The 24,250-nt window shown below is 36.5% G+C and overlaps 1 protein-coding gene across 4 annotated transcripts in view; it reads right to left on the reverse strand.

Moving 5' to 3' along the window:
• BRCC3 (BRCA1/BRCA2-containing complex subunit 3) overlaps nt 1-24,250 on the reverse strand; it is a 170,891-nt gene that overhangs the window by 111,140 nt on the left and 35,501 nt on the right. For 3 of the 4 annotated variants that reach the window (XM_077146683.1, XM_077146680.1, XM_077146679.1), the window contains 2 exons: nt 20,215-20,303; nt 18,714-18,769 (listed from right to left, as the gene is read on the reverse strand). In XM_077146683.1, the coding sequence (XP_077002798.1) occupies nt 18,714-18,769; nt 20,215-20,303 (145 nt within the window). Of the gene's footprint in view, nt 1-12,953; nt 13,469-18,713; nt 18,770-20,214; nt 20,304-24,250 lie in introns of those variants that run through there. The other variant, XM_077146681.1, reaches the window with a different exon arrangement.

Raw genomic sequence — 24,250 nt, forward strand, 5'->3', positions numbered from 1 at the left:
ACAGAAGACCTAAATAGATGGAAGGGCATACCGTGTTCATGGATTGGAAGACTAAATATAGTTAAGATGTCAATCCTACCTAAATTGATTTACAGATTCAATGCAATACCAATCAAAATCCCAACAACTTATTTTTCAGAAATAGAAAAACCAATAAGCAAATTTATCTGGAAGGGCAGGGTGCCCCGAATTGCTAAAAACATCTTGAGGAAAAAAAACGAAGCTGGAGGTCTCGCGCTGCCTGACTTTAAGGCATATTATGAAGCCACAGTGGTCAAAACAGCATGGTATTGGCATAAAGATAGATATATCGACCAATGGAATCGAATAGAGTGCTCAGATATAGACCCTCTCATCTATGGACATTTGATCTTTGATAAGGCAGTCAAGCCAACTCACCTGGGACAGAGCAGTCTCTTCAATAAATGGTGCCTAGAGAACTGGATATCCATATGCAAAAGAATGAAAGAAGACCCATCTCTCACACCCTATACAAAAGTTAACTCAAAATGGATCAAAGATCTAAACATTAGGTCTAAGACCATAAAACAGTTAGAGGAAAATGTTGGGAGATATCTTATGGATCTTACAACTGGAGGCGGTTTTATGGACCTTAAACCTAAAGCAAGAGCACTGAAGAAGGAAATAAATAAATGGGAACTCCTCAAAATTAAACACTTTTGTGCATCAAAGAACTTCATCAAGAAAGTAGAAAGACAGCCTTCACAATGGGAGACAATATTTGGAAATGATATATCAGATAAAGGTCTAGTATCCAGAATTTATAAAGAGATTGTTCATCTCAACAACAAAAAGACAGCCAACCCAATTACAAAATGGGAAAAAGACTTGAACAGACACCTCTCAGAAGAGGAAATACGGATGGCCAAGAGGCACATGAAGAGATGCTCAATGTCCCTGGCCATTAGAGAAATGCAAATGAAAACCACAATGAGATATCATCTCACACCCACCAGAATGGCCATTATCAACAAAACAGAAAATGACAAGTGCTGGAGAGGATGCGGAGAAAGAGGCACACTTATCCACTGTTGGTGGGAATGTCAAAGGGTGCAACCACTGTGGAAGGCAGTTTGGCGGTTCCTCAAAAAGCTGAATATAGAACTGCCATACAGCCCAGCAATACCATTGCTAGGTATCTACTCAAAGGACTTAAGGGCAAAGACACAAACGGACATTTGCACACCAATGTTTATAGCAGCATTATTTACAATTGCAAAGAGATGGAAACAGCCAAAATCTCCATCAACAGACGAGTGGCTAAACAAACTGTGGTATATACATACGATGGAATATTATGCAGCTTTAAGACAAGATAAACTTATGAACCATGTAATAACATGGATGGACCTAAAGAATATTATGCTGAGTGAATCCAGCCAAAAACTAAAGGACAAATACTGTATGGTCCCACTGATGTGAACGGACATTCGAGAATAAACTTGAAATATGTCATTGGTAACAGAGTTCAGCAGGAGTTAGAAACAGGGTAAGACAATGGGTAATTGAAGCTGAAGGGATACAGACTGTGCAACAGGACTAGATACAAAAACTCAAAAATGGACAGCACAATAATACCTAATTGTAAAGTAATCATGTTAAAACACTGAATGAAGCTGCATCTGAGCTATAGGTTTTTGTTTTGTTTTGTGTTGTTTTGTTTTGATTTTACTATTATTACTTTTATTTTTTTCTCTATATTAACATTCTATATCTTTTTCGGTTATGTTGCTAGTTCTTCTAAACCAATGCAAATGTACTAAGAAATGATGATCATGCATCTATGTGATGATGTTAAGAATTAATGATTGCATGTGTAGAATGGTATGATCTCTAAATGTTGGGTTAATTTCTTTTTTCCGTTAATTAAAAAAAAAAAAAAAAGAGAAGGGATAATTGGAGATGAAGGGATACAGACTGTACAACGGGACTGGATATAAAAACTCAGAAATGGACAGCACAATACTACCCAATGTTAAAACACTGAATGAAGCTGCATGTGAGGTATAGGTTTTTTTTGTTTGTTTGTTTGTTTGTTTGTTTTCTTTCTATTATTGTTTTAATTCTTATTCTGTTGTCTTTTTATTTCTTTTTCTAAATCGATGCAAATGTACTAAGAAATGATGAATATGCAACTATGTGATGTTATTAAGAATTACTGATTGTACATGTAGATTGGAATGATTTCTAATTGTTTTGTTAATTCTTTTTTTAATTAATAAAAAAAAAAATATATAGCATTCCCATGTACCCCCCTACTGTTAACATATTAGTGTGGCACCTCTGTTACAATTGATGGAAAACATAATATTATAAAACTAATAACTATGGTCCGTAGTTTACACTAGGCTGTATTTTTTCCCCATACACCATCCTGTTAACATCTTGTATTAGTGTGGTAAATTTCTTAAAATTCATAAAGGAACATTTTTATAATTGTACTATTAATTATACTCCATCATTTACACTAGGGTTCACTGTGTTGCACAGTCCTATGTTTTATACTTTAATTTTTGCTTTAGTAACATAAATAAAACCTAAAACTGATCCTTTTAACCACAGGCATATAGACATTTCAGTGCTATTACTTACACTCACAATATTGTACTATCATCACTACCATGCAGTTCTAAAACTTTACCATCAAACTAAACATAAATTCTGTTCTAATTAAGCATTAACTTCTCATTCTCTACTGCCAACCCAGCCCATGAGAGCCTATATTCTAGATTTTAACTCTATAAATTTGCTTATTCTAGTATTTCATATAAGTGAGATCAAACAATATTTACAACTCTACATTTGGCTTATTTCATTCAGCCAGACTGTTGTCTTCAAGGTTCATCCATGTTGTCACATGTGTCAGGACTTCATTCCTTTTTACAGCTGAATAATATTCCATTGTATGTTTACAGCAAATTTTGTTTATCAATTTGTCAGTTGATGGACAAATAAGTTGTTTCCTTCTTTTGGAAATTGTTAATGCTGCTATGAACATCGGTATGCAAATATCTATTCGAATCACTGCTTTCAATCCTTTCAGTATATACTAATAGAGGGATTGTTAGGTCATATGGTATTGTAAATTTACCTTCCTGACAAAATGCCAAACTGTCTTCCACAGAAGCTGAATCATTTTACATTCCCACCAGCAATGAATGAGTATGTCTGTTCCTCCACATCCTCTCCAACGTGTGATATTTTTCATTTTTTAATATTAGCTATTTTACTGGGTGTAAAGTTGTATTTCATTATGGTTTTGATTTGCATTTCCCTAATAGTGTGGTGGTTTGAAGCTGTATGTACCCCCCCCAAAAAAAAAGTTCTTAAATTTAATCCATTCCTGTGGGTGTGGACCCATTGTAACTAGGACCTTTTAAGGAGACTACTTCAGTTAAGGAGTGGCCCACCTCATTCAGGATGGGTCTTAATCCTCTCACTAGAGTCCTTTATAAACAGAATGAATACAGAGAAAGCCATGGGAGCAAGAAGCTGAATGCTACAAAACCTGGAGAGGAAGGGAGAGAACATTTCCTTCTAGCATTTTGTAGTCCTGGTTCTTACATTTAGGTTAATTTTGAGTTAGATCTTGTAAATAGTGTGACATAGGGATCCTCTTTCCATCTTTTGCATATGGATCCCAAGTTTCTCCCAGCACCATCTCTTAAGACTATTCTTTCCCAATTGAATGGAATTCACAGCCTTGTCAAAAATCATTTGGCTATAAATGGGAGGGTCTATGTCTCTTCATTCAATTCCATTGTTCTAAGATGACTATCCTTGTGCCAATACCATGCTGTTTTGATCACTGTAACATTTTAATATGATTTAAAGTCAGGAAGTGTGAGGACTCCAACTTCACTATTTTTCAAGATAGTTTTGGCTATTTTTGGGCCCCTTATCCTTCCAAATAAATTTGATGATTGGCTTTTCCATTTCTGCAAAGTAGATTCTTGGAATTTTTATTGGGATTGCACTGAATCCATAAATCAATTGAGATAAAATTGCCATCTAAACAATATTTAGCTTCCAAATCCATAAGAATTAAATGTCCTTCCATTTACTTAGATCATCTTTGATTTCTTTTAGCAAAATTTTGTAGTTCTTAGTATAAGTCCTTTACATCCTTGGTTAAATTTATTTATTTGATTATTGTATTTGCTATTGTAAATGGCATTTTTTCTTGATTTCCTCCTCAGACTGTCATTATCAGGGTAGAGAAATTACTGATTTTCCATGTTGATCATGTATCCCACCACTTTGCTGAGTTCATTTATTAGCTTTAGTAGCTTTATTGTAGACATTTTAGGACTTTACACACATAGGATCTGGCATCTGCAAATAGTGAAACTTTTTATTCTTCCTTTCCAAGTGAACACCTTTTATTTTTTTTCTTGCCTAGCTGCTCTGACTAGAACTCCCAGTACAATGCTGAATTAAGGTGGTGACAGTGATTCTATCCTTGTCTTGTTCCAGGTCTTCAAAGCTTTCAGTCTTTCACCATTGAGTATGGTGTTAGCTGTCAGTTTTTTTATATATGCCTTTTCTCATGTTAAGGAAGTTTTCTTCTATTCTTAAATCTGCAAATGTTTTTATCCAGAAAGGATGCAAGATATTGTTAAATGCATTTTATGCATCTATTGAGATAATCATATGGTTATTTTTCCCTTTTTTTTTTGTTAGTGTGGTGTATTACATTAATTGATTTTCTTGCATTGAACCAACCTTGCATATGAAGGATAAATCACACTTGATCATACTGACCATTCTTTTAATGTGCTATTGGATTCGAATTACTGGCATTTTATTGAGGACTTTGATAACTATATTCACAAGAGAAACTGGCCTGTAACTTTCTTTTTTTGTAGTGTATTTCTATGGCTTTGGTATAGGATCAAATTGGCCTCATAGAATGTGTTCAGTACTGTTCCCTCATCTGCAGTTCTTTTGGAAGGATTTAAGCAGGATTGGCCTAAATTCTTCTTGGAATGATTGGTAGAATTCGCTTGTGAACCCACATGGTCATAGGCTTTTATTTGGGGGAGGTTTTTTGTTTTGTTTTTTTTTAACTTTTTTATTAATTAAAAAAAATTAACAAACAAAACATTTAGATATCATTCCATTCTACATATACAATCAATAATTCTTAATATCACATAGTTACATATTCATCATTTCTTAGTACATTTGAATCGATTTAGAAAAAGAAATAAAAGGACAACAGAAAAAGAAATAAAATGATAATAGTGAAAAAAAAACTATACATACCATACCCCTTACCCCTCGCTTTCATTTACCACTATTTCAAACCGAATTTATTTTAACATTTGTTCCCCCTATTATTTATTTTTATTCCATATGTTCTACTCTTCTGTTGATATAGTAGCTAAAAGGAGCATCAGACATAAGGTTTTCACATTTACAGAGTCTCATTGTGAAAGCTATATCATTGTTCAATCATCATCAAGAAACATGGCTACTGGAACACAGCACTACATTTTCAGGCAATTCCCTCCAGCCTCTCCACTACATCTTGAACAACAAGGTGATATCTACTTAATGCGTAAGAATAACCTCCAGGATAACCTCTCGACTCTGTTTGGAATCTCTCAGCCATTGACACTTTGTCTCATTTTACTCTTCCCACTTTTGGTCGAGAAGGTTCTCTCAATCCCTTGATATTAATTCTCAGCTCATTCTATGGTTTTTCTCAGTCCTTTGATGCTGAGTCTCAGCTTATTCCAGGATCTCTGTCCCACGTTGCCAGGAAGGTCCACATCCCTGGGAGTCATGTCCCATGCAGAGAGGGGAAGGGTGGTGAGACTGCTCGTCATGTTGGCTGGAGAGAGAGGCCACATCTGAGCAACAAAAGAGGGTCTCTTGGGGGTGACTCTTAGGCCTAAATTTTAAGTAGACTTGACCTATCCTCTGTGGGGTTAAGTTTCATGTGAACAAACCCCATGACTGGGGGCTCAGCCTATAGCTTTGGTTGTCCACACTGCTTGTGAGAATATCAAGAATTCAACTTGGGGAAGTTGAATTTCTCCCCACTCTCACGATCCCCTGAAGGGGACTTTGCAAATACTTTTCTACTCACTGATTAAATCACTCTGGGATTCATCGGGGGATCACTCTGGACAAACCAACAAAGTCTCATGTCCTACCTGAGATTCCAAGTACTTATGACATTCAATCAAACTATCTACATTAGTTATATTAGGAAATGCTCTAGTCAAAATCTAAATTTTGTAACAAATAAACATTTTTTGCTATAGTCTCACACATAAGGTGACATTTTAAAGTATTATCATCTATTTTCAGCACCCTGCATTAATGACATTCTTTTGTTATTCCTCATGCCAAAACATTTTTAAAATTTGTACATTGTACATTTCACTATTATTATACACTATAGGCATTCCTAGATTATACCATCTCTATCTTTAACATCTATCTTTCTTTCTGATTTCATTTATGTCCCCAGCCCTCCTCCTTCTATCATTCTCACATGCAGATTCATTCAGTGTTTTAACATAATTACATTATAGTTAGGTAGTATTGTGATGTCCATTTCTGAGTTTTTGTATCCAGTCCTGTTGCACAGTCTGTATCCCTTCAACTCCAATTACCCACTATCTTACCCTATTTCTATCTCCTGATGGTCTCTGTTACCAATGACATATTCCAAGTTTATTCTCTAATGTTGGTTCATATCAGTGAGACCATACAGTATTTGTCCTTTAGTTTTTGGCTAGTCTCACTCAGCATAATGTTCTCTAGGTCCATCCATGTTATTACATGCTTCATAAGTTTATTCTGTCTTAAAGCTGCATAATATTCCATCGTATGTATATACCACAGTTTGTTTAGCCACTCGTCTGTTGATGGAGATTTCGGCTGTTTCCATATCCTTGAAATTGTAAATAATGCTGCTATAAACATTGGTGTGCAAATGTCCGTTTGTGTCTTTGCCCTTAAGTCCTCTGAGTAGATACCTAGCAATGGTATTGCTGGGTCATATGGCAATTCTATATTCAGCTTTTTGAGGAACTGCCAAACTGCCTTCCACAGTGGTTGCACCATTTAACATTCCCACCAACACTGAATAAGTGTGCCTCTTTCTCCACATCTTCTCCAGCACTTGTCATTTTGTTTTGTTGATAATGGCCATTCCGGTGGGTGTGAGATGATATTTCATTGTGATTTTGATTTGCATTTCTCTAATGGCCAGGGACATTGAGCATCTCTTCATGTGCCTTTTGGCCATTTGTATTTCCTCTTATGAGAAGTGTCTATTCAAGTCTTTTTCCCATTTTGTAATTGGATTGGCTGTCTTTTTGTTGTTGAGTTGAACAATCTCTTTATAAATTCTGGATACTAGACTTTTATCTGATATGTCATTTCCAAATATTGTCTCCCATTGTGTAGGCTGTCTTTCTACTTTCTTGATGAAGTTCTTTGATGCAAAAAGTGTTTAATTCTGAGGAGCTCCCATTTATTTATTTCTTTCTTCAGTGCTCTTGCTTTAGGTGTAAGGTCCATAAAACCGCCTCCAATTATAAGATTTATAAGATATTTCCCTAAAATTTCCTCTGCTTTATGATCTTAGGCCTGATGTTTAGATATTTGATCCATTTTGAGTTAACTTTTGTATAGGGTGTGAGATACAGGTCCTCTTTCATTTTTTTGCATATGGATATCCAGTTCTCTATGCACTATTTATTGAAGAGATTGTTCTGTCCCAAATGAGTTGGGTTGACTGCCTTATCAAAGATCAGATGTCCACAGATGAGAGGGTCTATACCTGAGCACTCTATTCGATTCCATTGGTCAATATATCTATCTTTATGCTAGTACCATGCTGTATTGACCACTGTGGCTTCATAATATGCCTTAAATCAGGCAGTGTGACACCTCCAGCTTCGTTTTATTTTTTTTTCCTCAAGATACTTCTAGCAATTTGGGGCACCCTGCCCTTCCAGATGAATTTGCTTATTGGTTTCTATTTCTGAAAAGTAAGTTGTTGGGATTTTGATTGGTATTGCATTGAATCTGTAAATCAATTTAGGTAGAATTGACATCTTAACTATATTTAGTCTTCCAATCCATGAACACGGTATGCCCTTCCATCTATTTAGGTCTTCTGTGATTTCTTTTAACAGTTTCTTGTAGTTTTCTTTGTATAGGTCTTTTGTCTCTTTAGTTAAATTTATTCCTCAGTATTTTATTCTTTTAGTTGCAGTTGTAAATGGAATTCGTTTCTTGATTTCCCCCTCAGCTTGTTCATTGCTAGTGTATAGAATCACTACAGATTTTTGAATGTTGATCTTGTAACCTGCCACTTTGCTGTATTCGTTTATTAGCTCTAGTAGTTTTGCTGTGGATTTTTCAGGGTTTTTGATGTATAGTATCATATCATCTGCAAACAGTGAGAGTTTTACTTCTTCCTTTCCAATTTTGATGCCTTGTATTTCTTTTTCTTGCCTAATTGCTCTGGCTAGAATTTCCAACACATTGAATAACAGTGGTGATAGTGGACATCCTTGTCTTGTTCCTGATCTTAGGGGGAAAGTTTTCAATTTTTCCCCATTGAGGATGATATTTGCTGTGGGTTTTTCATATATTCCCTCTATCATTTTAAGGAAGTTCCCTTGTATTCCTATCTTTTGAAGTGTTTTCAACAGGAAAGGATGTTGAATCTTGTCAAATGCCTTCTCTGCATCAATGGAGATGATCATGTGATTTTTCTGCTTTGATCTGTTGATATGGTGTATTACATTAATTGATTTTCTTATGTTGAATCATCCTTGCATACCTGGGATGAATCCTACTTGGTCATGATGTATAATTCTTTTAATGTGTTGCTGGATTCGATTTGCTAGAATTTTGTTGAGGATTTTTGCATCTATATTCATTAGAGAGATTGGTCTGTAGTTTTCTATTTTTGTAATATCTTTGCCTGGTTTTGGTATGAGGGTGATGTTGGCTTCATAGAATGAATTAGGTAGCTTTCCCTCCACTTCAATTTTTTGGAAGAGTTTGAGCACGGTTGGTACTAATTCTTTCTGGAATGTTTGGTAGAATTCACATGTGAAGCCGTCTGGTCCTGGACTTTTCTTTTTGGGAAGCTTTTGAATGACTGATTCAATTTCTTTAGTTGTTATTGGTTTGTTGAGGTCATCTATTTCTTCTTGAGTCAAAGTTGGTTGTTTATGACTTTCTAGGAACTTGTCCATTTCATCTACATTGTTGTATTTATTAGCATAAAGTTGTTCATAGTATCCTGTTATTACCTCCTTTATTTCTGTGAGGTCAGTGGTTATGTCTCCTCTTCCTTTTCTGATCTTATTTATTTGCATCCTCTCTCTTCTTCTTTTTGTCAGTCTTGCTAAGGGCCCATCAATCTTATTGATTTTCTCATAGAACCAACTTCTGGTCTTACTGATTTTCTCTATTGTTTTCATGTTCTCAATTTCATTTATTTCTGCCCTAATCTTTGTTATTTCTTTCCTTTTGCTTGCTTTGGGGTTAGTTTGCTGTTCTTTCTCCAGTTCTATCAAGTGGACAGTAAATTCCCGAATTTTTGCCCTTTCTTCTTTTTTGATATAGGTATTTAGGGCAATAAATTTCTCTCTTAGCACTGCCTTTGCTGCGTCCCATAGGTTTTGATATGTTGTGTTTTCATTTTCATTCGCCTCGAGATATTTACTGATTTCTCTTGTAATTTCTTCCTTGACCCACTGGTTGTTTAAGAGTGTGTTGTTGAGCCTCCACGTATTTGTGAATTTTCTGGCACTCTGCCCATTATTGATTTCCAACTTCATTCCTTTATGATCTGAGAAAATGTTGTGTATGATTTCAATCTTTTTAAATTTGTCGAGACTTGCTTTGTCACCCAGCATGTGGTCTATCTTTGAGAATGATCCATGAGCACTTGAGAAAAAGGTGTATCCTGCTGTTGTGGGGTGTAATGTCCTATAAATGTCTGTTAAGTCTAGCTCATTTATTGTAATATTCAAATTCTCTGTTTCTTTATTGATCCTCTGTCTAGATGTTCTGTCCATTGATGAGAGTGGGGAATTGAAGTCTCCACCTATTATGGTAGATGTGTCTATTTCCTTTTTCAGTATTTGCAGTGTTTGCCTCACGTATTTTGGGGCATTCTGGTTTGGTGCATAAATATTTACGATTGTTATGTCTTCTTGTTGAATTGTTCCTTTTATTAGTAGATAGTATCCTTCTTTGTCTCTTTTAACTGTTTTACATTTGAAGTCTAATTTGTTGGATATTAGTATAGCTACTCCTGCTCTTTTCTGGTTGTTATTTGCATGAAATATCTTTTCCCAACCTTTCACTTTCAACCTATGTTTATCTTTGGGTCTAAGATGTGTTTCCTGTAGACAGCATATAGAAGGATCCTGTTTTTTAATCCATTCTGCCAGTCTATGTCTTTTGATTGGGGAGTTCAGTCCATTAACAATTAGTGTTATTACTGTTTGGGTAGTACTTACCTCTACCATTTTGCCTTTTGTATTTTATATATCATATCCAATTTTCCTTCTTTCTACACTCTTCTCCACATCTCTCTCTTCTATCTTTTTGTATCTGTCTCTAGTGCTCCCTTTAGTATTTCTTGTAGAGCTGGTCTCTTGGTCACAAATTCTCTTAGTGACTTTTTGCCTGAAAATGTTTTAATTTCTCCCTCATTTTTGAAGGACAATTTTGCTGGATATAGAAGTCTTGGTTGGCAGTTTTTCTCTTTTAGTAATTTAAATATATCATCCCACTGTCTTCTTGCTTCCACAGTTTCTGCTGAGAAATCTACACATAGTCTTATTGGGTTTCCCTTGTATGTGATGGATTGTTTTTCTCTTGCTGCTTTCAAGATCCTCTCTTTCTCTTTGACCTCTGACATTCTGACTAGTAAGTGTCTTGGAGAACGTTTATTTGGATCTATTCTCTTTGGGGTGCGCTGCACTGCTTGTATCTGTAATTTTAGGTCTTTCATAAGAGTTGGGAAATTTTCAGTGATAATTTCTTCCATTATTTTTTCTCCTCCTTTTCCCTTCTCTTCTCCTTCCAGGACACCCACAACACATATATTTGTGCGCTTCATATTATCACTCAATTCCCTGAGTCCCTGCTCATATTTTTCCATTCTTTTCCCTATAGTTTCTGTTTCTTTTTGGATTTCAGATGTTCCATCCTCCAGTTCACTAATCCTAACCTCTGTCTCTTGAAATCTACCATTGTAGGTTTCCATTGTTTTTTTCATCTCGTCTACTGTACCTTTCATCCCCATAAGTTCTGTGATTTCTTTTTTTCAGACTTTCCATTTCTTCTTTTTGTTCATTCCTTGCCTTCTTCATGTCCTCCCTCATTCATTGATTTCGTTTTGATGAGTTTTTCCATTTCTGTTCGTATATTCTGAATTAGTTGTTTCAGCTCCTGTATCTCATTTGAACTATTGGTTTGTTCCTTTGACTGGGCCATATCTTCAATTTTCCTGGTGTGATTTGTTATTTTTTGCTGGCGTCTAGACATTTAATTACCTTAATTAGTTTATTCTGGAGATTGCTTTCACTTCTCTTACCTAGAGTTTTCTTGCTAGATGAGTTTGTTGTCTATCTGTTCTTTGACCTTCAGTTCAGCTTTTTTCTGGGCCTCTAACTTAAGTTTTGTTTAACAGAGGGTAATTTTTCAGTTCTTGTTTTGTTTCTTGTCCTGCTTGTAAGGTGCCTTTTCCCTCCCCACCCTTAGGAGGGTCTACATAGGTATTACAGACTCCAGCCGGGTTTTCCCGGACTAAACTGGCCTCCCATCGAGGGGAAAGAGTCACCTGTGTCAATTTTCCCTGAGGGTGAGACCCAGCAGGTTGAAAGACTTTCCTGTGAAGTCTCTGGGCTCTGTTTTTCTTATCCTGCCCAGTATGTGGCTCTTGTCTGTCTGCGGTTCCCACCAGCAAAAGATGTTGTGGCTACTTTAACTTTGGAAGGCTCTCCCTGCTGGGGGCATGGTGGAGACAGAGGAGAGGTTGTAGGCTGGTTTTAATGGCTTCAAATTGCCAAGCCCTGGGGTCTGAATTCCTTGAGAGAGGGATTCCAACTGAGCTGCATTTCACCCCTCCCCTGGAGAAGGCTGAGGCGGGAGAAAGCCCTGAAAGCAGTCCATTTCTGTGTATGCCTGGGGCAGTTGCAGCCTGTGTAGTCCCACCGCTGAATCCAGAGGCAGCCAATCCTCTGTAGAAACAGCCACAAAAGCCTCTGTTTCGTCCCCTTTCCTCTTTTTCGGTTAGCCCAATAGGGGACCTCCGCCTTGACCAGTTTTGCCTGAGCTGGGGGCCTGTTTTTAGTAGTCAGAATTTGTTTATTACTGCCACAATTGGTGTTTGGGTGGACTCAGTCCCTGCTATTGTTAGAGTCTCTTTCCTTTCCCTCTGGAAAGTCGCCTGTGGGGGAGGGGCGCCGGCGGCTGCAGCTTGGGGAACTGTGCGTGGCTTGGGGAACTCACTGTTCTGGAGACTCGCAGCCAGTTCAGCTGGTCCAGACTGGGGTACGCTGTGTGTCCGGTCACTATCATGGCTCCAGGAGTTGTTCTGTACTGTTTCTGGGTATTTAGTAGTTGTTCTGGAGGACGAAGTAAAACGTGCACATTGCTAAGCTGCCATCTTGGCCCCTCCTCCTTGCGGGAGGTTTTTGATGACTGATTTAATCTGTTTACTTGTAATTGGTCTGTTGATATCTTCTGTTTCTTCTAGTCACTCTAGGTTGTTTGTGTCTTTCCAGGAATTTATCCATTTCATCTAGGTTTTCTAATTTTAGATCATACAGTTGTTCATACTATCCTCTTATGATCCTTTGTATGTCTGTGTGATCAGTAGCGGTGTATCCCTCTCATTTCTGATATTTGTATTTTCTGTTTTTCTCTGTCAATCCAGCTACTGGATTGTCAATTTTATTGAGCCTGTCAAAGAACCAACTTTTGGGTTTTTTAATACTCTCTACTGTTTTTTATTATCTCAATTTAATTTATTTCTGATCTAATCTTAATTTCTTTACTTCTGCTTGCTTTGCATTTAGTTTACTGTTCTTTTTCTAGTTTCTTCAGGTGTGCAATTAAGATTTTGATTTTAGCTCTTTTTTTGCTGTTTCATTGTTTTTATTTAGTTTTTTGTTTTTTTTCTTCTTTGTTTTTGTTTTGTTATTTTTCAAAAGCAGCTTTATCAACATATAATTCACATACCATATCATTCACCCATTTAAAGTATAAAATTCAGATGTTTTTAGTAAAAGTCCTTTTTAGTGTTTTTTTTAATTGTGAAAAATAATTTAATACAGAAAAGCAATAAATTTCAAAGTAGTTTAACAAGTAGTTATAGAACAGATTTTGAAGTTTGGGATGGGTTAATTCCATGATTTTCATTTTTTCTTCTAGCTGTTCCAAGACACTGAAGATTAAAAGAAATATCAATGTATTGATTCAGCAGTTATATTCACTTGTTAAATCCTATCTTCTCTATTAGACTTTTCCTTCTCTTTGTTTTTGTAAAAAATAACATATATGCAAAAAAGGAATAAATTTCATCATTCTTCTTTTTTAATGTAAGTATTTAGGGCTATAAATTTCCCTCTCAGCACTGCCTTTGCTGCATCCCATAAGTTTTGATATGTTCTCATTTTCATTCATTTGAAGACATCTACTGATTTCCTCTTTGACCCACTGGTCGTTTAAGAATGTGTTATTTAACTTCCAGTTTTCCAGTTGTCTGCCTAATACTGTTTCCCAACTTCATTACATTATGGTCAGAGAAGATGCTGTCCCAGTTTAAAGCTATTATGTACCCCCCAAAAAGCCGTGTCCTTTAATCCTCATTAAAGGTGGTTTAAAGATCCCATTAAGGTGCGATCTTTTTTATTGTTTCCACGGACATGTGACCTAACCAATTGTGGGTGGTAACTTTTGATTACATAGTTTCCATGGAGATGGGTCTCCACCCATTCAAGGTGGGGTTGCTTATTGGAGCCCTTTAAAATGGAACCATTTTGGAAACAGCTTTAGAGCCATGAGAGTCCACACAGCCAGATACCTTTGGAGATGCAGAAGGAGAATGCCCCCAATGCCTTATAAAATGAGAAAAGAAAGATAGCATATGTTGCCATGTGCCTTCCCAGCTGACAGAGGTGTTCTGGACTCATTGGCCTTTCTTGAGCCAAGGTAATAGTTCTTGAACCAAGGTAATGCATCCCTGGATGCATTAGCTTGGACATTTTTATGGCCTTAGAACTCTAAACTTGCAACTTAATTAATTCCCTTTTAAAAGCCCTTACATTTCTGGTATATTGCATTCCAGCAGCTTTAGCAAACTATAAATAGATGCTTTGTATAATGTCAATCTTTTTAAATTTATCAAGCCCTGTTTTGTGACCCAAATGTGTCTTCCTAAAGAATGACCCAGCAGCACTAGAGAAGAATGTATATTCTATTTTGGGATGCAATGTTCTATATATGTCTATTAGGTCTACTTCATTTATCATATCATTCAAGTTCTCTGTTTCCTTATTGATCCTTTCTCTAAATGTTCTATTGATAAGAATGGGGTATTGAAGTCTCCAATTCTTATTGTAGAGCTGTCTATTCCCCCCTTCAATTTTGCCAATGCTTGCCTCATGTATTTTGGTGCATTGTTGTTACATCATAAATATTTATGATTGCTATTTCTTCCTGGTGGATTGCCCCTTTTATTAATAAAGACTGTCCTTTGTCTCATATAACAGCTTTTGACTTAATGTCTACTTCGTCTAATACTCCTATAGCTACCCCAGTTTGTTTTTACTTAATATTTGCATAGAATATATTTTTCCACCCTTTCATTTTCAAACTCTTTTTGCCTCTTAGTCTTTGGTGAGTCTTTTGTAAGCAACATATAGTGGGATCATGCTTCTTTTCAACCATTGGAGAGTTTAATCCATAAACTTTCAGTATTATTACTCTAAAGGCAGTATTTACTTCACCCATTTTGTCTACTGGTATTTATATCACATCTGTTTCTGTCTCTCTTTTCTTTATCGTAGCCTCCTTTTCTATATGGTTGGTCTTTTTGATGTATCTCACTGATCTCTTTCTTTTCTGTTTCCATATATTTCAAAAATACTTTCTTTGTGACTACCCTGGAGTTATTATGCAACCTACATCTATAACTTACTAACTTGAAAAGACACCAACTTAGCTTCAATAACATACATATTCTTTGCTCCCATATCCCTTTGTTTCCCTTATTTATATTGTTTTTTTCCCACATTACATCTCTATATGGTGTGTCCCCGTTATCAGGAAATACTCTTTTTTCAAGTTCAATTGTATTCTGAGTCTTTTAGGAATTAAAGAGTTGAGTTTTATATTGAGGATACCACACTGTTGGGTTTTGAATCTACACTACTAGTTACCATTACTGAAGATCTTCATTTCTTCACACTAGTCTAAGCCGCTGTCTCCTGTCTTTTCCTTTCAACCTGCAGAACTCCCTTCAGTAATTTTTGTAGGGCAGGTCATTTGTTGACAAACTCTCTCAGTTTCTGTTTATCTGTGAATATATTAAACCCTCCCTCATTTTTGAAAGACAGTTTTACCAGAAAAAGATTCCTTCCCTGGGAGTTTTTCTCTTTCCGTACTATATCATAATACTGCCTTCTCACCTCCATAGTTTGTGATGAGAATTTTTCAGTTAGTCTTATTGAGGATTCCTTGTATGTGACAAATCACTTTTCTCTTACTACTTTCAGAATTCTCTTTATATTTGGCATTTGACATTCTGATTAGTATGTGCTTAGAGTACATCTATTAGTACTTATTTTGTTTGGAATATTTTATGCATCTTGTACATGTATATCTATGTCTTTCAAAGAATTAGGGAAGTTTTGGCCATTATTTCCTCAAATATTCTTTCTGCTCCTTTTCCTTTTTCTCCTTCTGGGACATGCATGACATATATGTTTGTGCACTTCATGCTCTCACTCAAATCCTTGAGGCACTGTTCATTTTTTTCTTTCCTGTTCTCTTTCTTCTTCCAACCGTATGATTCTTCTGCTGTTTATATCTGCTGGTGTCTGACTCTAGTGCGTTTTAAATCTCTATTATTGTACCTTCTATCCTCATAATTTGTTATGTTTCTATTTATACTTTCAAATTCTTCTTTTATGCTCACACATTGTCTTCTGAATATCCTTTAGCTCTTTATGCACATTTCCCTTCATCTCCTTGATTTGAATTAGTAGATTTGTTTGAACATTTAGTTTTTCCAACTTCTGAGTCTCTTGTAAACTTAATTTGTTTACTTGACTGAGCCATATCTTCCTGTTCCTTAGTATGGCTTTGTAATTTTTTGCTGATGTCAGGGCATCTGATTATCTTGATGAGTTTACTCTGAAGATCAGTTTCTCACTCTTGCCTAGGGTTGTATTTATTAAAACTATTCTTCAATGCTTGGTCCAGCTTATTCTGGATCTTTAGAATAGCCCTTGTTTAACTGCGCAGATTTTCTCAGCTTTTCTTCATCTGACTCTTGCTCTTGATACACTTTTAAAGATACCACTTTTTTGCAATTGGTTCACCTGCAGGAGAACGCTTCCTTTCCTCTGTTCCTTCTCCAGGAATGTTGATGTTCTGTTTTTGGTTTTGTTGTTTTTTTGCAGAATTTTCTTTCCAGGTCCTATGATATATTTAAATTCTCTCCCTCCCTCAATGTCCCCTTTACCTTACACTTTTCAATTCTGGGACTATCCTGTCTTATAGCAGTTCAGCTTAACACCCCTTTTGAGAGGCTTTTTTCCCTCCCGTTTCTTCCCCGTTAAAGTATCCTGGCCCAGGGACCCAGATAATATCAATCCAGAAAGGTCTGTTTTTCATTTATGTGGTCCAGCCAACAGAAACTGGACTGAGGGTGCACAGCTCTTGTCACCAGTTGCTGTGTTCTCTTTTTCTTCCTGGGAGCCCTTTTGCATGCAACACATCCAGCAACTTGTATTCTGCCCTGGATCTCTATGGACTTGGATCCCTGTGTCTGGATATGTGTGGTGTTGTAACTCCCTGCTGTGAATGGCTCTATAGTCTGCATCTGCAGCAAGAGGGACATGGTTCCTGCTCCATCTATGCAATACCCACCAGTGTGGGAACAAATGAGGGGTAGATCTAGATTGGCAGGTCAGTATGAAAGTTTCATATGTGATCTTGGAGATTTTTCTTCTTCAATTCAGCATTTCTGGAGTCCTCCAGTCTCCACTGTACTCCATACTTCTAATCATGTTGATGATGTCACTCAGGTTTTTTTACATATAGGATCATGTTATCTGTGAATAAAGATAGTTTTACTTCTGCCTTTCAAAGTCAGATGCCTTATCTTTCTTTTTCTTGTCCAATTACTCTAGCTACAGTTCCAATAAAAGAATTTCTACTCTTTTTTCTGGAGTAATGTAAATGTTCTGAAAAATGATCATGGTGATGAATATACAACTATGTGATGATATTGTGAGCCACTGATTATACACCATGTATGGAATTTTCATACATTAAGAATGTTCATATTGCATGTTGATTGATTTTATTAATAAAAATTTTTAAATAACAGTGAAAAAGTTAAGGCTGTAAACAACTTTGGAACATGAATGTAATAAAAGGTTTGAATATTTTGTCAGGAAAACAAAACTTATACTGTAAAACAGAAGCTATCCTATTTTGGTTAGCTGAAATTCAAGAATGTATACATAGTTTCTTAAATATAAGAGTACATTAAGCCAAATACAAAAATTGGCTTTTCTTAAATGCCTGTTTATTGCCATGACAATTTTTTGGTCCAAAATGAAAGCTCTGTGCAGAATTGGATTAATAATTAATGAAATGTCTGTGCAAAATAAAGCTCAAGTAGTATAACAAAAATAAATTAAAAACAATAATAATGGTCTTGTACCCTGCCTTTTTCATTTAAAAATATATCTTGGAGATATTTCCATATTATTAGAGTTCCCTTGTAGGTTTCTGTGCTTTGTTTTGGTTGTTTTAAACTTTTTTATAGCTACATATAATTCTATTATATGGATGCTTATAGGAAAAAAATCTTAGGACAGTCTTTGCTTCTGCCTCCCAATTTGACAATGATCTTCTAAAAGGCAGAAACTACGTTTCTCATCTCTGCATCCTCAATGTCTATAATGGTGTTTTGTATATAGTACAACCTCAATAATGACTTGCTAATTTAGGTTGAATTGAATTGAAATGAGGAAACTGACCCACAAAAACATTTCATTGAGATACCATAATTCTGAAATCAAATCTATGGCACAGCAAAGATAAGAACCTATATAAATATATATACTCTGTATGCACAGCCTTTGTTTTACAATTTACCAGAGAAAGGAAAAGTAGCAAAAGTAGTAACTCAGTTAAGGATAACTGCAGGGAAAAAACTGTGGTGATGGAAACTGCAATTTAGAAACTGATTACATGATCCAAGCTTCCTAGATCCCCAATAGCCAAGTGGCTAAAGAGATTTTGACTTCTCACAGAGATACTAATGGGTATAGGTAGACTATGAAGTTCCTAGTGTCTTATCAGTAAGAGAAATAAAGAGAAATAGAAAACAAGCAATTTCCTCTACTGGAGATTAGCCCATAAATGCAAATGTACTTCTCTGTCATACTTACTCTGAGCTCTTTTGGGCCTGTATGGATTGGAAACAAGTGTAGAGAACCCGGCCAGTCTACAAAAAAAAAAATTGAAATAAATGTCATAGAAAGAAGGATTAATATTGAGAAAGACAGAGCAATTTCACAGACACTAATCTAAAATCCAAATCTCCCTCTGGAAGTGGAAGGTAGTGATATTCTAAAGACAAAATATGCCATAAATCAATTTCTAGAAGAAGGATCATATATGCAGTCAACCTGCGATGGCTACAACCCAGCATCTGATCATGTGACACCAGCAGGGAATTGTTAACAAATATGAAAAACAAGAAACTAAGAACCAGAACATTCACATCACGATGTTTGAAGTTTATAAACTTATTCAACAACTATGTATGATGATAGTTAATAAATAAATTTGACAGTTAATAAATAAATTTACAAGAACAAACACAAAAGCATTTCAAATGAAACATAAAGTTCAAGATATTAGACTACAATGTTTCTAGAAAAGAAACAATTTTATGGAGAATAGTCATTGTTAATGCAGATTCTGAGAATATAACTAATGTGCTAAACGATAGGACACTTGATATTCTTGGCAAAATTCATACCTACAATGTTAAATAGTAATTTTCTTTTTGTTTGAAATGACACATATTAAAACCTCTTGAGATGACTATAAAATTGAAACAGAAGCACTCCACATAGAGAATGGCAAGACTAGCCATTGACTTAGTTGCTTAACCTTTCTGAGCTTGTTTCCATATCCATAAAATATGTGCCACACAAGAGGTGATAACTGGTAGCAGCTGTTATTATTATTTGCCGTAAAAAATGTACAGAATTTGATCACATCTTATCACCTCCACTGCTGTGGTCCAAGCCTCCATCACCTCTTGCCTAGATTACAGCAGTGTCTTCCTAACTAGCTTCACTGATGCAACCAAGTCTTAACCACTCCAGTCTGTTATCAACACAGCAGCCAGGCAAATCCCATTAAAACATAAGTTGCCCTACAATAGATTCCCAACTCAGAGTCAGTGCCAACATATTACGAGATCTGGACCCTTATTGGTAGGATGGCCAAATGAGTTATCATCCAAACAGGGGCACTTCTGAGAGTGAAAGAAGATGCTAACTGAAAAGGACACTGGAATATTGTGGGAATAACAAAAGCCAAGTGGAACATATCACTACCACTTCTCTCCCTCTTCTTCACTCTGCTGCAGCTACGCTGACTTCTTTCATATTCCCTGAACCTGTGACATTCACCTAGGGTCTTTGCACTGGCTATTTCCTCTGCCTAGAGCACTCTTCCCCAAGAAATTCACAAGATTTTCTTTCTCACCTTCTTCAAATGACTTAAATGGCTCCTTCTCATTGAAACCTGCCCTGGTCACCCTTATGAAAATTGTAAAGAGATTTTTCTCTACTCTGTGCATGTGTGTTATAAACACACATACCCACACGCACCCACACATACACACCCACCCACCCACACACACACACACAATACCTTTGTGTTTTTATCTTCTATGAAACAGGAAAAAATAAGTCCTACAAAGCCTTGATCCATCATCTGATACATGGCTTGGGTGCGAACATCTGCAAATAAACAAAAAAAATTTTCGGTCAATAAACTGCATCTCACAGACTTGAAGATTTAAAGACAACAGTGGCATATAACCCTCTCAGGATCCAGATTCTAAGGGGAGAACAGGGATATATCCAAAGCACAATATGACTATTAAAGTATAAACATTTTAGAGTTTAGGAAACTGCTATGAAAAGTGTACAATTAAACCACAAAACTTATTACGAAGCAAACTCTAGTTTCATAGTCTAAGACTAGCCCTGCTACGAAATACAGTATAGAAATAGTAACAGGGAAACCTCAGTTAACTTCACAAAATTTGATACTTTCCTCCATGGAGACTCAAAAAGAAAGGAAAACTTTGAAAACAGACAAAAGTGTTTCTTAGAATAGACCCTTTTCATGAATAACTACTAGGAAACTGAATATATTAGGCTTCATACTAAAGAATGCTGTCATACTATGACAACAGAAACTCGTACAGGGTAACTCACTGTATAGAAGTGATTACAATATAATTAAATTCAACAGTCCAGAGAATAGAGAGAAAATCCTACTATATGACTACTTAATATATGAAAAGGAAATAATAAACAGGCACCATATGACAATATTTGAAAGGATTAGTTAAAATATTAAATACCAGTAACTGGTATTTAAATCCAGTAACTGGATTTAAAATCAGAGGTCTTCAGACCATTGCATATGAAGGATACAAAAAAAAGTATCACACCAAAACAATGCAGAACATGATTTGGTCCAGTGACTTAAGCCCACTTAGCGTAGCAATCCATTCCTAAACATTCTTTACGTTTACACCTTTTTAGTCTGTATTGGGACTGCTACCTAATATCTTCCAAAATAAATACTGAGACCAAACAGCATATACCAATGAATACGAAAGTAATATTGGTTGACATGTTTGCCAAAAATATATAAGGCTACATAAACAGCCTCTGTACTGCTATGTGACCATGGCAAAATTCATAAAACCTCTGAGCCTATTTCTTCATCAGTTAAATGAGGATAAATATCATCCCAACTCTCACAGGTTTCAGTGACTATTAAAAACAAGGCATGACTTCTTTGGACTTCCAATTCACCAAGATGGTGGTATAGAGATATTTTAGAGTTTCATTATCACATACAATAATCAAACAACTAGAAAACAATATCAGGGCCATATTCCTCAGAGCTTTGGAAAACAAAAAGTGGGTTTGGTAAAGGCAAGCACCAAATCAAGAAAACACAGAGAGGTACTTCTGGCCAACCAAGATGGTAGCATAAGACACTCCAGGATGCCATTCTCCCTACAGAATCTTTGAACAACAAACAAAAACTGGCAAAGCCATCTTCCTCTATATTCTACAAAACAATTAAAAGGTTGCAATAACTGGGCAAGTACCAAATCAAGAAACCACAGCTTAAGAACGGGTAGGAGAAGCTCATGACACACTTGCTGGCCCATCTCAAAACCCCTCCCTGGCATGATGTGGACCCAGCCTGTACTCCCACTGTGGGTCCCTGATCCTGTTCCAGAGGGAGCAGAGTAACCCCTATGCACATACAGGGGACCTGAATTTCAGTGCTGATCTATAGGGGGGAAACCTGAAATACTGAACCAGGAGACTCATCTCTAGCTTGGCCTCCCAGCACTTGCCCTGAAGACAGAACCAGCTTGCAGAAAACTAAAGCACTGTAAGAAATAATTAAGTCAAATCATCAGGGACAATAGATTACCTAAGCCTTAAGACATACAATAGACTGCTCAGAACGGGGGTGGGGTGGGGAGTCTACTTCATAGGGAATAGAGGGGACATTCAGATTCCTATAAATGGGGGACTTCCTAAGGCCATGAGCAAGCACAAGTCCAGCACAAGACACAGGCTCAGAAAACATAGAGAGGACCCTGTATTTCACTTTTGTCTCAAGATGATCTTACTGACAGGAGAGCTAAACTGTGAGAAGGAGCTAAACTCTCTGAAGGAGAGCACCAGCCAATGCACAGCCAATATGCAAAGATAGTTAAAGGTATTTCTGCTTTGGCTTTTTTGTTTCTGTTAAGTCCTAGCACACCAGGAAATATCTGTCATATCACTTGCTGGATACAAACTAAGGACCAGAAGCTCAGATAGTAAACTCCAGAAAATGAATTACAATAATAAAAAGTACAATGTGAAATAAAAGACTATAAGATGAGCAGAGAAACAGAAATGATGGCTCATCCAAAGAAACAAAATAACAATTCAGAAACCTTCAGAGAAGTAAGCCAGACTTTGAACTTACCAGATAAAGGCTTTACAAAAATGATGTTAAACATGCTCATGGAGATAAAGGACAACACAGAAAAAGAATGAAAATATATCAAGAAAATGATGTATGAATAATATGAGAATCTCAAGAGGTAGAAATTTTAAAAAGGAAGCAAATAGAAATACTGTAGTTGAAGACTACAATAACTGAAATGAAAAATTCACTAGAGGCTTTCAACAGCAGATTGGAGCTGGCAGAAGAAAGAAACAGTGAATTCAAAGACAAGACAATTGAAATGATTAAGGCTGAGGAGCAGAAAGAAATAAAGAATGAAAAAATGCAAACAGAGGCTAAGAGACCTATGGGACATCACCAAGCCTACCAATATATGCATTTTGGGAGTTCTAGAAGAAGAGAGAAAAAAAAAGTGACAGAAGGACTGTTCAAAGGAATTGTGCCAGTTTGAATTTATTATGTACCCCATAAAAAACACGTTTTAATCCTACCCAATCCTGTGGGTGCAGCTGTTTCTTTTAATCCTAATTCAACACTGAGGGTTGGAAACTTTTGATTAGATTATCTCCATGGAGATGTGACACGCCCAATTGTGGATGTGATCTTTTAATTAGATGGAAGTATAATTCCACTCATTCCAGGTGGATCTTGATTTTACTGAAGTCCTTTAAAAGAGGAAACATTTTGGAGAGAACTCAGAGCAGACAAAGTCTATAGAAATAACAGAAGTCTCAGAGCCAAGAGAGAGCAGAAGTAGATGCTTGGAGAACAGTTGTTTCAGAGAACAGAGCCTTGGATGTTTGAAAATGCCTGGAGCCCAACAGACGTCGCCATGAGATGCTAAGCAAGTCAGAACCTGGAGAGAGCCAAGGGAAGCCAAGAGATGAAAACCAGCCCCAGAGAAGCAAAGTGAGAAACCCCCATGGGAATAGAGGCTGAAAGCAATGGAGCCTAGGAGTGAAGGACCAGCAGATGCCAGTCACATGACTTCCAGCTGATCTAGGTTCCAGACCTATTGGCCATTCTTGAGTGAAGGTAACCTCTTGTTGGTGCCTTAACTTGGATATTTTTACAGGCTTCAAACTATAAACTCTTAACTTATTAAATTCCCCCTTTTAAGAGCTATACCAGTTCTGGTATATCACATTCTGGCAGCATGCAAACTAACACAGATTTGATACCAGAGAAGTGGGGTGCTGCTGCAGTTTGCAAATACCAAACATGCTGGAATGGCTTTTCAAATGGATAAGGAGAAGATTCTGGAGGAGTTGTGACAAGCTTGATAGAGAAGGCCTAAGAATGCTTTGAAGAGACCGTGGATAGAAATGTGGACTCTAAAGATATCTCTGATGAGGCTTTAGACAGAAATGATGAATGTGTCTGGAAGGAAGGCATTCTTCATGCGCGGAAGGCAGAATTTTAGAGTGATGAACTTGGATATTTAGCAGAAGAAATTTCCAAACTAAATGTGGAAAATGCGATCTGGTTGTTCTTTGCAGCTTAAAGTAAAATGCAAAAGGAAAGAGATAAACTGAGGAATGAACTTTTGGGTAAAAAGTAAACAGTGTTGTTCTGGAAAATTCTGGGCTTCCAGAAATGAATACCCCAGGGAACAGTGCTCCACTTGAGGACTTATTCAAGCATGGAAGTAGTTAGCAATCACAGGACAAGCGAGGTACTGGAGATGGAG

The sequence above is a fragment of the Tamandua tetradactyla genome, chromosome X (assembly GCF_023851605.1).
Source record: "Tamandua tetradactyla isolate mTamTet1 chromosome X, mTamTet1.pri, whole genome shotgun sequence".
Classification (NCBI taxonomy): Eukaryota; Metazoa; Chordata; class Mammalia; order Pilosa; family Myrmecophagidae; genus Tamandua; species Tamandua tetradactyla.